Genomic DNA, 14013 nt, shown 5'->3' on the forward strand with positions numbered 1-14013 from the left:
GCCAACAAACGTGAACTTGACTTGATCTTGGCCTGGATTTTACTCTATGAAGAATATCGCTCTGGTCCCTGGGAGAGGGACGGGAGCTATAACATACTTCGCCCTGGTCCCTTCCTGAGGGACAGGAGCGATTTTAGCATTTTGAGTCATTCTTCTTCATATTTGCATTTCAAATTATATTCATCTGATAAAACATCTCCCTTTGGACCTCTTCAAATCGTCAAGTCGTCGAAATCCCGCAAGGACAAAGCAAAATTTGATTTGTAGCTCCAGTCCTTCACTGAGGGACAGGAGCGATTTTTCTCCTGGAGGCATTTCTGTGTTAGTGAAAATCTTCAATTTATATTCAATGGAAAGATCTCGCCTTTCTCTATCACTTCCAACTCGAAATTCATCTTGACTCTGCAGGGACAGCAAGATATTTGAAAACAAGCTCCCGTCCTTCACTGAGGGACAGGAGCGATTTTGCTCCTACAGGCCAAAATAACATGATTTTACAAGTTTAATCAATTCACGAGGCGAAAACAAATCATTCTCAATGCCCGGGATCAAAAATCAAAAAAGTCAAAATTTGGTCAAAATATTCAATTGGACAAAAATTCACATTTCATCTTCAACACTTAGAAAAAGTTAAGCTCTGCATTCAAAATTCCAATTGAAAAAAAGACCAATCTGGCGAAATCATTGCATTCAAAATTGCATCCTAGAAAAGAAGCTCAAAGCTCTCAAAACTGACTGGATTCTGGCTTGAAAAGACGTTAACGAAAACCCTAAGGCTTAACCCTAAATCCAGACAACTGACTGACTAACAAAATCCTAAAAAACGAAGCGAAAGGCGAGCAAAAAGAGGGGGTCCCCATTTTCAATGGGGCGATGTGTGAAATGGTCACAACAGCGCCCAATGATGAAATATTCGTTCATGTGTAATGTTCTTTTTTGTTGCAAGTTGAGACCAAGGTAAAGTTCAAACTTTGTGCCTAGGAAGGGGGATGCCAAGGCAAAGTCATGCTTGAAATGAAATGCAAATGAGGAAGTGTAATTTGGATGCCATTTAGAGGTGAATTTGGGGTCTTAGAATCTATAAATATGAGAGCTTGGTCTCTCATTTATCATCTTTGAACATTTTCATAACGAAGTGCTGCCAAAATTGTGCCAGACCTTTGCTTCGAAGTTGCGTGCTTCCTAGCTTGTACCAATTTCGTGCTTGAGAGATAGCACCTAGTTGTGAGAGCCTATTTCTCATTCAGAGGAGTAGATTGAACTTCAAAGTGATGGAGTTTGCTATTACATTTTCAGTTTTCTGATTGCTGCTGTGTTTTTTGGTGTGTGCTAGGCGTATAGTGGCTGAACCAATATTTTGATCGTACCTCCTTGTCTGCTGAGCGTATCGACATGGGTATTGGCTCTGATTTTCCCTATCCCATAGGCGATGATGTCCTCCAAAGGGGAGATGATAGTTTTCTGTTTTGAATTTTATATTGCTGATCAATTTTTCCGCTGGGACACCCTTCCCTAGCTGTCTTGGGATGCGTGCATCTGGCCACGGGCTTCGGAGCTGCAGGTTTGAGGTTCGGAAATGGTCGCTTATGCCATTTTAATCATTTGCTTTTGATTTGGTGTGATTTGGAGTAGATTTGTGTTTGTTATGAGCATTTTGGTGTTTCTGGTAGTGGTTGGTCTGCATGTTATGCATTTTCAAAATTAAGAACAGCAATAGTTGCTTAATGTTTGAGTTGATTTTAGAGGTAGCTTCCATTTGTGATCACATTGTTCTTCTATTCTAATCATTTCGCTCTATATTGTAAGGTTGAATAGTAGTAGTATGAACCACTTCTGGATTGTAAAGCATACCTTGCTGAAAAGTGGAAGAGGCTGGCTTGCCGCCCACATTTGATATTTGTAATTCTGTCTTCCCGTTGCATAAGAGGTAGAGTGTTATTTTGTTGTAATGGTCCTCCCGTTGCAGAAGCGGTTGAGTTGAGCTTTGCTGTAAGTGTTCAGTCTTGCCGCTGAAATATTGCGGTAGAGTGATTTGTGCTTGGTTTTGTTCTTATTCTCCTTGGCTGGTTTACTGCCAAGCCTTCTAGTTTCCTATACCCGCTGTTAAGTGGAAGGGGCTGGCTTGCTGCCCATTATTGTAATCAGTACTTTCAGCAGTTTACATCTAACGATCCCTTGCTAGCGTATGCTCTCACCCTCCCAGTTTGGGCTCTCAGTGATCAAAATGTGCTGGGTTCTTTCCAGTTGGTTTGGATTTCATTTGTCTAACCCTAACGGGTGTTGTTGTGCTTCTAATCATGTTGAAAAATAAAAAAAAATTGTTGGGGATATTACAGTTGTCAAATTGATCATCATTGTGTGTTAAACCAATAGAAGTTGTGGTCTTCACCATCAATTTGCAAGGTGGTTGTTATTAAGAAAAACATAACACAGAGAATGATTAAATCAAGGAGTGGAAGTGTCTTTAAATAAGAGTTACCAAAGCTTTATCCATAAAAGATAAGACCAACAACTAATAAAGCAAGAGGATAAGAACGACAACTAAAAGATTAAAGAAAATTCCTAGTCTACCCTAAAGACTTAATTAACCATTTAAACTAAATCTTAATATATTATTTTAATACCATCCCTTAATGGTCAATCTACTAACTCCACCAAGTTTATTCCAAAATTTTACAAATTTGTCAAGTTTCAATGACTCGGTAAGAATGCTTGTAGTTTGATTCTCAGAAGGACAATATTGTAACATAACCGATCCATCTTTTATAAGTTGCCTCATGAAATGACAATAAAGATCCACATGTTTTGGTATGCTTGTGGAATATTGGATTCTTGGAAATCTTTAGCACCCCTTCATTGTCACAAACAATGGTGAAGGCCTTGCTCGAGGCATTTTCATGTTTGAAAGTATCCTTTTGAGTCATGCTGCCTCACATGTTGCTTTTACTATTCCTTGATACTTCGCTTTTGTCGATGAAAGAGTAATTTCCTATTGCCTCTTGAAAGGTTCGAACTTGGAGAGTAAAATACTTTTGGAGAGAAAGATTTCAAGAGTTTTCAAAAGATTTCAAGGGTTTTCAAGAGCATTTCAAAGACATTTCAAGTGCAGATTCAAAATTTTCTGAGGCAAGCAGCATTTTCTTACTTCTCTCTTGTCTAGATTTTGAAGGTGACAGGGGTATTCAAGGCAGATTTATTGAGTTTTCAATCTGGTTTTCAAATTTTGATGAAGTTTTCAGAGACTTAGTCTAATTTTCACATATTTTCCAGTATTCGAATCTGATTTCAACATTTATTTCACAGATTTTGGGACTAAGTTTTTCATTTTCAGATTAATCAAAGACAAATTTCACTCCCAAACCTTCAAATCAGATTGAGTTCTAAGGGTTTCTAAAATTTCTAAGTGTTTGCAGCTTGTTAAAGGCTAAAAGTTCTGAGGAATTGGAGAATCAAAGCACACTCTGCCATCAAACCTTCGAAATTCACACTCAAATTTAGAATCTTAACTTAATTTTCTTTTTGTTTTGCAGATCATAGATGATGGCTGAGGCGGGATCATTGCAGAAAGCGCAAATGGAGTTTTAAGCCAAATTCAAAATTGAAGACAAGTCTACAAGCAAGGTTCGTCTGAGCATTGAGATGGCACTTGAAAGAATCTCAAGGCATCAAGAAAGAAAAGTTCTCAGACTTGGTGAAAATATAGAAAGACTTTCAGATTTCTTGGGGGATTTCATCTACAATACCAGACCTATTGAAGCAATCAGGACAACTTCTTGAAGGGTTTTATCTCCTAAAAAATTAAAGACAAGCTCCCAATTAGAATCAGATGGTGACAAGAAGAAACAAATTTCCATACTTAGACAATTTCATTGACACAAATCGGAGAATTCAGAGAGGACATCCAACACGTTGAGGTGGCGCCTCGCCATCTTCCAACCAATCAGATTGTTCCAAGTCAACATGTCCAAGTTCAATGAACTTGACTTATCCACAAAAGCTTCTAGAGGGCACACTTCACAATGCAACAACCTTCTATTTTTATTATTGGTTCATATTTAGCAAGAAGGACAAGTGTCTTTAAATGTAATTTTCTCATTGGTCGAGGGGTAGTTAGTTTTAGGAAACCCTAATTAGGGTTTTGATCTTTCAATCTGGTCCCTTGATCGCTGTTTGATCTTGGCCATTCAAAATTTTTGGACTCCTATATAAGGTTACCTCCTCTCATTTGGAGAGTGTGAAGTTTTTGAAACATTGTTGCGAGAAGGTCATTTTGGATAATACATTACTTTTGTGCTTTCTCTTAAGGCTTTGCAATCTCTTTTATCTAAATGATTGGCAAGGTTTTCAATTTCTTCAACACAATAGTTTAGATTTTATTTCATGTATGTTAGATGAATGCAAGATTTGATAAGTATTGATTTGTGGTGAATTTCCACTCATACTTTTGATGGACAAATGATTTTTGTTTATTGTGTACAGTTAGTTTGAGCTTTCCTTTGTGTATGCTTAACTTCCGATCATAAGCACATCCCTTTAAGATTGCATCCGCTTTGTGTAGTTGTCCTAAGTGAGGCGAAGCAAAGTGTGGTTATTGAGTTCACCTAGTCAATACCGTCTCTTGAATTCCTAGGAATAGATTAGAACTTCTAAACCCTTGTCTCCTTTTCAGTTTTTCCATGATCCAAGTCCCAAATGATAGAGATTCATTGTCTAAACCTTCATTGTGAATTGAACAATTCAAGTGTAAGTCCCTTTGTGTATTACCAGCATATCACAACGCCCATAGAGCTTATCCACACGTCAAGACCTAACAAAAGAAACCTTGGAATTGCCATATGATCTTCTAGCAATCTTAGCATACGCAGTGATTTTGTTCAAGAGAGGATAAATTATCTTTGGGTACTTCATTCTAATGTTCGGTATATGATATAACGTACACCAATAGGAGGTTGCCTTCTTGTAAATGGTTTTTCCTAATAATCATCTATTGTGCTCTTATTTCACTATATTTGTGCGGATCTGATCTATTACATTCCATTTGATTATCAAGTCTGCGTTTCTGCTAGTGCGATCTTTTTAGAGTTATTATAAACACTGGTGTATCTCTGCATTTGTGATAAGTAATTCATTAAACACTATAATGTATAGAAAGTGTGTGAATGATTTAACTCCTCGCATTGATGAGCTTCCTTGCTTGTAACTTTTATACTATCCTAACATGATGTGCTACAGCTACAATGCTTATCAATGCAGATTAATGTTAGATCCTTAGCTTAATTTTTCTTGCAGAGTTTCTTTAGATGTCTTATTGACAATTTTTCTTGGATTTATGTGGCTGATTCATTATTTGAAAAGAAGTTTAAAAGTTATCATTAGGGATGTTAAAAGATTTATTGTGGATGTTGCTGGTTCTGTCTCACAGTCAGATGATGATTGCTGTAATTCATGCGAGGAAGTCCGGGATGCTTACCGTGTTAAAGGTTGGGGATTGACAAATCCTGATTTGATAGATCAGGTAACTAATTGAACACCAATTTTTTATTTTACTTTAAGTAATCAATGTTTAAAAAAATTATTATATATAAAACATCATGTTTCCTAACATTAATTGCAAGCTCGAAGCAAACTGTATACCAAGTCCAAGGCTGGTAAATTCAATATTAGATCTATTATTTCCAATTTGAATAATGCCTCTACTTGAATAATTACCGATATTAATAACAAATCAAATAAAACGTTTTTATGGCAATGCTTATTACACTATCTATGTTGCTCATTTAAATATCAAGAGCTATTGCTTCTGCCTTTCGTGAGTTTTTGATCATCTCTCTGTAGACTAGTAAATCAATCTTAATTTGAACTCATCTTAGATCTTTAAGCATAATTCAGTTATGTTCAAATGTTGTACATTTTAGATTCCATGCTAGAAACATAATTTTTATACTTGATCCTCTGCAGAAGTTCTGATGTGTCTGCAAGTAAGTTCTCAAACATTCAACTTTTCTAAAAAATTAAAGTGATTCTTTTGTGAATATAGGTATATAAATTATATAACTTAACACACAACTCAATATTTAATCCAAGCTACATGAATACTATGTGCACAACTAATTGAATAAATGCATGCTATCTACAAAGAGATGCTGTCCTAAGTATTATCTCCTCTATACCCTATGGTTGTTCAAGAGAGTAAAGAATACTTTCTATATTATTTTAAAAAGGTGTTTAAAATGCAATAATGTAACAAATACCTACTATATTATATATATAGCATTTGAACAGTGCCTCCTCTTGAATATTGAACAATGTTAGTGACAAAAAAATAGAAATCCTTTATGGCTAATGCTTATTACACTATATATGCTACTGATTTCAATATACAGAGCTACTGTTTCTGCCTTTCACGAGCTGTCCATCGTTTTACTCTTTAAATTAGTAAATCAATTTTCTCAAATATTTTATAGGGGTTATATAAAGGTGCTCCATTCCTGCTAGAAACAAAAAGCAATCTACATAACAGAAGCTGCATGATCATCGCATATCATAGGTGAATCAGCATCATATAGAGGACCACCATACAAAATAGACACATGAGCTAGGGTATGACAACGTAACATAAAAGCTGCATGAACAATCCAATTAATAAGCGTAGCAGGTTATACAGCTGAAACAGCATATACAGAACACCTTAAAAAAAGGCATAAAGACAACCAGGATAAACCAGCAACCAGACAGAGAAACTGGAAGAATAAACTGACTGTAATTCATAAATACCCCATTGATCTAATCCTGCATCCTGAGGCAGTGTCTTTCAACAGTCAAATGCATGGCTGTAAATACCACTGTCTAAAACGTTTATAGGCTCCGTTGACAGCACTTTAAGGCCTGAAGCAGACTCCAACCCATGATCTTGACCCTTCTAAGCAGTTCAGAATGCCTGACAGCATGGATTATCTGATCCTCTTCTGATTTTAGGAGTGTATAACTGCTGGGAATATCTAAAGCGCCTTTGTGGTGTGATCTAACTAAATGTTTCATGACTAAATTTAATCCTTACAGTATGCATCCAATGATTGAACATGCTTCATAAGTGCTAATACATGAGCATGGAGAACCCTTTATCAACCTCTTTTTGCCTCACTTTACCTTTCACCTTCCATGATGTGACAAAGGCTGAACTTGCATCATCTCCTCTGTATCCTCTTCCTCCTCTTTTTTTGAGTTTGTAAGCAACCCTTCAAGACTTGTCTCATTCTCACTATTTGCCATTGCCAACTTGAGTTTTGCCTGAAATCTAACATACCAAATCCTCATGACTGGACACTGCCATTATCACATAAACCCACTGGATCCGGAATAGCTTTAAAAGCCTTGAGAATGCCAGGAAATGTATAATTGAATATGGTCATTAAATGGCAATAATATACCTTTCCATGGATATATCACTTTCATTATGTTTCTACTGAATCCTCTACTGGCTATCAACTAGCACGCTCCTATAAAACCTAGAGTATTACACAGCACAAGAAGAATATTCAACATCTCAATGGCACTGCCAGAAAAAAGCCACTGCTTTCCATATATCATTCACTCTACCTCCCACTGGTACTAATTATAACTGATGCAGGAGCATCTGGGCCTACAAGCAATCCAGTGTCACCATAAACAGTAGTAGGTAATTTCTTCAGTTTTTCTTGAGTTCTGGGTTGTTGTCCTGTGGATATCTTACCAACTTGCTTTCTTAGAGGTTTGTTACAGGAAGGTTGTTGGTTTCAAATTGATTGGACTTATAGCTGTGTTATAGGCCTAAATCAAGTTGTTACAGGATAGTTTTTTGTTTAAATGGATTGCTTCATAAATGGTACAAGAGCTGTGTATTGTGTAGTATCCTTGGTGATAGGCTGTGATAGGAACTACTATAGATGCTTATGATTAGTTCTATGTGGGGCTGATTGGATAGCTTGTTACTAGTATTTTATGCAATAAAATCACTCATAAATGGAGGATGGTGATCTCATGCAAACCTCTAGTGATAGCCTTTTTCTTTTTCTAATTGGCTGTCTTTCTAACAGGGGTTGTGCTTTTGTCTTTTCTGCTTTTGGTAGTGCTGGGTTTTCTTTGCTTACAACAATATTGCTGGTGAGATGATGTGGTTTTATTACACCTAGTGGCTGATTTGGGGTCACCTCATTTGGGAGGTGTTGTGACCTTTTTCACATATTGCCCCGTTGTAGATGGGGACCCCTAGTTTGTTTTCGCTTTTTAGGGTTTTTGGGTCGCCAAAGAGTTTTTCTAAAATCCTCAGGTCGATTGGACCAATCATGATCAAATGGGTATTTTGACATCTCAAAAGTGCTAAGGTAAGCCAAAGGATGAAAAACACAACTATTTAGGGCCAATTCTGACAACTTCCTATTTTTGTGGAATTTTGCTTTTTTCCTTTTTCATTTTTGGCACTTTGGGACCAATCGGTGAAGCATCTTTTTCGCCTACTTTTTGCTTTTTTCAATTTTTTTAATGTTTACCTAGGATTGGGTCATTTAGGTCATGACAATGAGGTTCACGTTTTCGAAATGAAAAGTTTGTATCTCCAAGATGGAAAAGCAAGAAAATTCTCTAGACAAGAAGTTGATCCAGAAGTTCCAGAATGAACATGCTAGGAATCCATGGTGAGGAGCAAGAAATTTTAGTAAGTGTTCAAACAAAAAAAGTGAAAAAGGATTTCCAATGTCAAAGTAAACATGAAAAATTTCTTGGCAAATGAACTCCGCCATCTCAACGTTGTAGAAATGTCTTGAGACATGGCAAAGTTCGCTTATCACTTGTAGAAAATGTCTTGAGACATGCCAAAGTCTGCTCATCACCTGTATAAAATGTCTTGAGACATGGCATAGTCCGCTTATCACATGAAGAAAACATCCCGAGCCATGATAAAGTCCGCACATCAAGGTAAGGAAACGTCTTGAGACATGATGAAATCCACCCATCATGGTAAGAAAATGTCTTGGAGGATGCCTAAGTTTGCCATCTCAAGGTGATGAAATGTCCTAACCACTGCTAAAGTCCACCAAGCCTAATGCAAAGTGTCTTGAGACATGGTCAAGCCTGCCTAGGAAAGGTTGGAAATGTCTTGGCAATACATGAAATCCGCCCAACAATTAGGAAATTTCTCAACACATGCCAAGTTTGCCCAAGAAGAGAGAATCTAGGGAAGATTCCTTGCCAACACATCAACCTACATGGACAAGATAAAGATAAAATTGGTTGTGTCAAGTCATGCTAAGGAAGAAGGATGGAATTTTTTTTGGGAATCTTCTAGAAGGATAAAGTCGCCATCTTTAGGAGAGAAAAACAAGGAAAGATGAGAAAGAGACCAAGTTCATTGAATCCACAAGAAAAACATAAAGATGCTAAAGAAGTTCGAACTTCTTAACCTTATATTCAATTCAACATATCATTTCATTTTCATTCCTTCTCAAGTTCAAAATTGAAGAGCTCTCTCCATCAAATTCAAGAAGAAAGAAGATATTTGAAGAGCAACAAGAAAATTTCTAAGTTTTGTGAAAGAATTGGCCAAATGATTTCATCTTCTTTCAGAAGTGAAGACAGATTTTCCATCAAATTTTAGAGTTGAAAGTAAAATTTCAGTCCAGAATTTGCGTTGTAGACTGATTTTTTCATCATTTCTTCTGTCTCAAAGGCTAATTTTTACAAATTTTACTAGTGTAGAGAAAATTCTTTTCATACAGTCTGATTTTTCCACAGATTTTTAAACTTATGACAGGCTGAAGGAGAAAAGTTGAGACAACGAAGTTCAAACTTAGGAATAATTCCCATAGGACTTAGAATTTGCATGTTGAAAATGATATTAATTTAATTTTTGTCTTTTTCAGGCAATAGATGACCACTCAAGGAGGACTTTCAAGAAAAGTTCAAATGAAGTGCCAGCAAAGGAACACAACCAAAATCTAAAATCACTTCGAAATGTAGGAAGGTTAGAAACTCCAACCTTGGCCATATTGATTTCAAGGACTTCAAGAGAAGGATGTATGGGCAAGACGGGTATCTACCTACAACAATGGTTCGAAGGATGATGAGAAATGGTATTGTCCAAGGCAGCTGGATTTCCACTGGCAGTTGAGTGTAGTGAATTAATTGTAGAATGTGCCATACACTACAATGCCCAGGAAAGGCAGATTATTGCACTTGATGGAAGAGTGTTGGCGTATCTTGAAGAACTTGCTATCCAAGAAGCATTTGGGATTCCCAACTACCATACTACCACATTCAAAACCAAAGAAGAAATCACAAGGCTTTATGAAACACAACTGGAAACTTGTGCAACAACTATCAACAAGCTATGGTTGGAGAAAACAAGGCCTACCTACAAAAAGATGTCAAAGAAATTTCTTCGCACAAATTTTAAGAAGATTATGGAGATATTATCTTGCTACTCAATAGAATAATGGGTAGCGCTCAAGATGCGCCATTTGAAACCTGGATGTATTATTTCATTGATGAAATTACTACAGGAGTTAAAATTTTCAATTGGGCTAGGATAATTATTAATGCTATAGATGAACAATTAAGAAACTTGGAAAGAACAAAGTGTTTCTACATGAGTTCTTATATTATTTACCTACTTGCCAGAAATTATAAGTACACATGATTGATTTGTAGAGGTACAGTGGGTAGTGGTGAAAATCAAATCAAGGCACATGATTGTTACCCTCAATTGTAGTTTCATGAGAAGTCTCATTTCAAGCAAGTAAATGATGCATTCTTGATGTATATCACTAGAATATTGCAAGGAGGAACTCATCAGAGATTAACTCAAGAAGCCAACGACTTGATAAGCAGATTTGGATCCTGGTTTATTCAATATCTAAGATTCACATATTTGAGAATTCGGGGATTTATTGGATGTCCTTACAGACTTCCTCTTTATCCCACCAACAAAATGACACTGCTTGAAGTTTTGAGATAGTTAGAGACATACGAAAGCTTCCAGAGAACAAAAAACAAGGCTGGAATTCCTTTTCCATTTTCTATTGGAAAAATGCTAGAATCTTGTTCAACAACACAAGTAGTTGAAGGTGCAAGGGTAGAGATGCAGTGGTATCCGTTTATCTTCTAATGATCCAGAGCTAATTTTTATCCTCATAACTATATTGCATTAGTGAATGGAGAAAAATACAAATGTAGAATGGATCTTGAAGACTTTTGGGCCAATGCAACGAATAAATTTGACATCAGAGAAAGAATGTGGTCAAGATTATCTATGAGTTTTATCAAGACAACTGAACTTTTTCGTGTCCCTAACTAGTTAGAAGATGGTGGAGAATATACACAACCACGATATGATGAGAACTAACCACTTTCCACAATAAGATGGTCTAATCCTGAACTTGTAGATTTGGCCACACTGATGAGGCTAGTTGTTAAATATATACAATGGTGAGCTGATCAACAAGTCCAAGAGCTGAAACGAAGAAATATGCCTCTTACTTACAATTCGATGGGCATTATGGAGTCATATTCTTCCAATAATGATGAAGCATTTCAAAGTGTTGGACCACTTGAAAGAATAAACAACTGAAAGTTTTGCAAAATTAAAAGGAAAGAAAATTGTAAAAGAGGGAGCTGCTGGAAATTTGAATAATATATCAATTCCCGAGAATGAACCACTAGGTGAGATGAAAATCCCTTCCTCAATTCGTGAAGAAAGAAACGTGGAATCAATTCAATAGGAAGTTCAAGAGCAACCATTTGTTTCAAATACGGAAATAATAGAATTGGAAAATGATGAGATGGATATCCTAGATGGAGAATTTTAGGAGGGAATGATTTCCGCCCTTCGGGGAGTTGAGGATAATCTAGGTGATGAGAACAATCAAGAAGACGAAGGTATTGAGCAACCCACAATTCCTGATTTGCTAAGAGAGAGGATGAAAGTTAAAGCACCTATTGAAATTTAGCAAGAAGATGACACAACAAATTTCTTGACCAGATTAGAAAAGGTTACAATAAAGAAAATAGCCAAGAAGTATTCCTTGATCCAAAAGGATGATGTAGGATTTCGTTCAGTTCAAGTAGATGTGCCAAAAGTTGATAAGGCAATAGAAGATATTACTCTCGGAGATTATGAAATAACAACTATCAACTTGGGCCCAACCACTAAAGAGCAAGAAGTTCAAGAACTAGATGATCTAGTTAAGAGAATCAAGAAAAGACTAGAGAAAGAAATAGGAAAGAAAGAGGAATTTAAAAAAGAAATGAGCAGCTGAGGAATTATATCAGCACTTGATCAATCCTATTGCTCAAGGAGATGCAACAACCCCTCCGCTCTTAACTCTTCCACAGGAAACAATTGGGACTTTGAAGAAATGAAGGTGATGATAGCTAAAGAAACTAAGGAATGAATGACAAACATCAATAATGAAGTAGTCACATTCATAGAGGAATTGATATTGGCACTGGGGAAATTCTTCACTACTATCTAGAGTTCAAGACATGGCAGAAATGTGAGAGGATCTTCAAAATATTCAAGATAAAATAATCCCATGCTTGAAGGCGTTGAAAGGAATTCCCAAGCAGGAATTAATAGATGGATAGGTAATTGTAGCTGGGGATATCTATGATTTTAACACGTGGTATTGGGCATTGATAGCAAGAAATGAAGTTTTGGAAAAGGTAAGGGTTGATGGTTTCAAAGTGAAGAGATGATCAAAGAAACTCAAAATAAGATTTTCCTTATGGCCGCTCATGCACTTGGAAAAGAAGCAATTCGAGAAAATGAAATGAACATGGAAAATATGAAGGTCAAAGCTCAAGAAAATTCTTCACTTTCATAGGATCGATCCTTAAGCAACATTTGACTAAGGCAGCCACCTCCTTTTCCATTAGGGATGCCTTCTAGAAACAAGAATTGGATTGGGAGAATTCATTTGCCACCTATGCTGATGACTTGGACGTGATCGAATTCGAGATAAACATACTGCCACATGTCACATGTAATGCCCGCCAAAATACGCCAGAGAAATATAGCTAAATACACACTAATTTAATTTTTTTTTTTACAATACAACACATAACATCACTTAAGCAATGCAGCAAGCACACAACAACATTTAAGTGTTATGAACATAGAATAATTTCACTCAAGCTATTCAAACAATTACGCAAGCGGAATACAATAAATCATTATTACTAACTCCCTAGGGTATCCCAACGCCATTACTTAGTCTACCTACATAAGCAATAAGCTTTTACTTTCTTCCAGATCAATACCTCATAATCTTAATCATTATACACACATGGGTGCATCATAGCAATACCTAACACTCATGATATGCAGCCTACTTAATCTTTCATTTAATATGAGATTCTATCTTTCGATGCATAGCTACTTCCCTTTTTCTCTTAGGTTCATTTTATTCACCAAGTCCAAATGTTCCTATTACCATTAACCAACCTTCGACTATTAACATCACCATTCACATACCAAGATTAACCCTTACATTGCATTAACGTAGTTTCCATTTATAATTAACTTCCACATGATCATTTATGCTTCTATGCTCCTAGCATGCCTATTACTTCATCATGATTCCTAAAGTACAAAAGGCAATAATCACACAGTCTTCCTAAACATTTAACTCATAGCTCATTTTATACTCCTAAAATCTCTTACACTATATCAATTAACCAACAATCATCTTATTACAAATTAAGTAACTACAGTAATTCATCTCAACACAAACTAAGATACAATATCCTAATTCCATAACAACTAATAGCATCCACCAAGTGGATATATAATCTTAAACCATAACACATGATACATTCTAATCCTTTCCTAAAAGACAAGCATTCATTTACCGTCTAACCATACACTTACTAGTAATTTCCATTAATAAGACTAGTAATTCATTCTTTAAGAACATCCATACAATATTTTCATAAGGAACATTCAACTACATCCCCAACATTATTGGATTTCAATCCCACCAT

At 36.2% G+C, this 14013-nt stretch overlaps 1 protein-coding gene across 1 annotated transcript in view; it reads left to right on the plus strand.

Annotated features, from left to right (window-relative positions):
• The window catches only part of LOC131050652 (uncharacterized), a 173258-nt gene that overhangs the window by 115816 nt on the left and 43429 nt on the right, over nucleotides 1-14013 (plus strand). Inside the window, exon 7 of the mRNA XM_057984863.2 lies at nucleotides 5423-5515. Coding sequence (XP_057840846.1) covers nucleotides 5423-5515 — 93 coding nt within the window. The remainder of the gene's footprint in view (nucleotides 1-5422; nucleotides 5516-14013) is intronic.

The sequence above is a fragment of the Cryptomeria japonica genome, chromosome 10 (genome assembly GCF_030272615.1).
Source record: "Cryptomeria japonica chromosome 10, Sugi_1.0, whole genome shotgun sequence".
Lineage (NCBI taxonomy): Eukaryota > Viridiplantae > Streptophyta > Pinopsida > Cupressales > Cupressaceae > Cryptomeria > Cryptomeria japonica.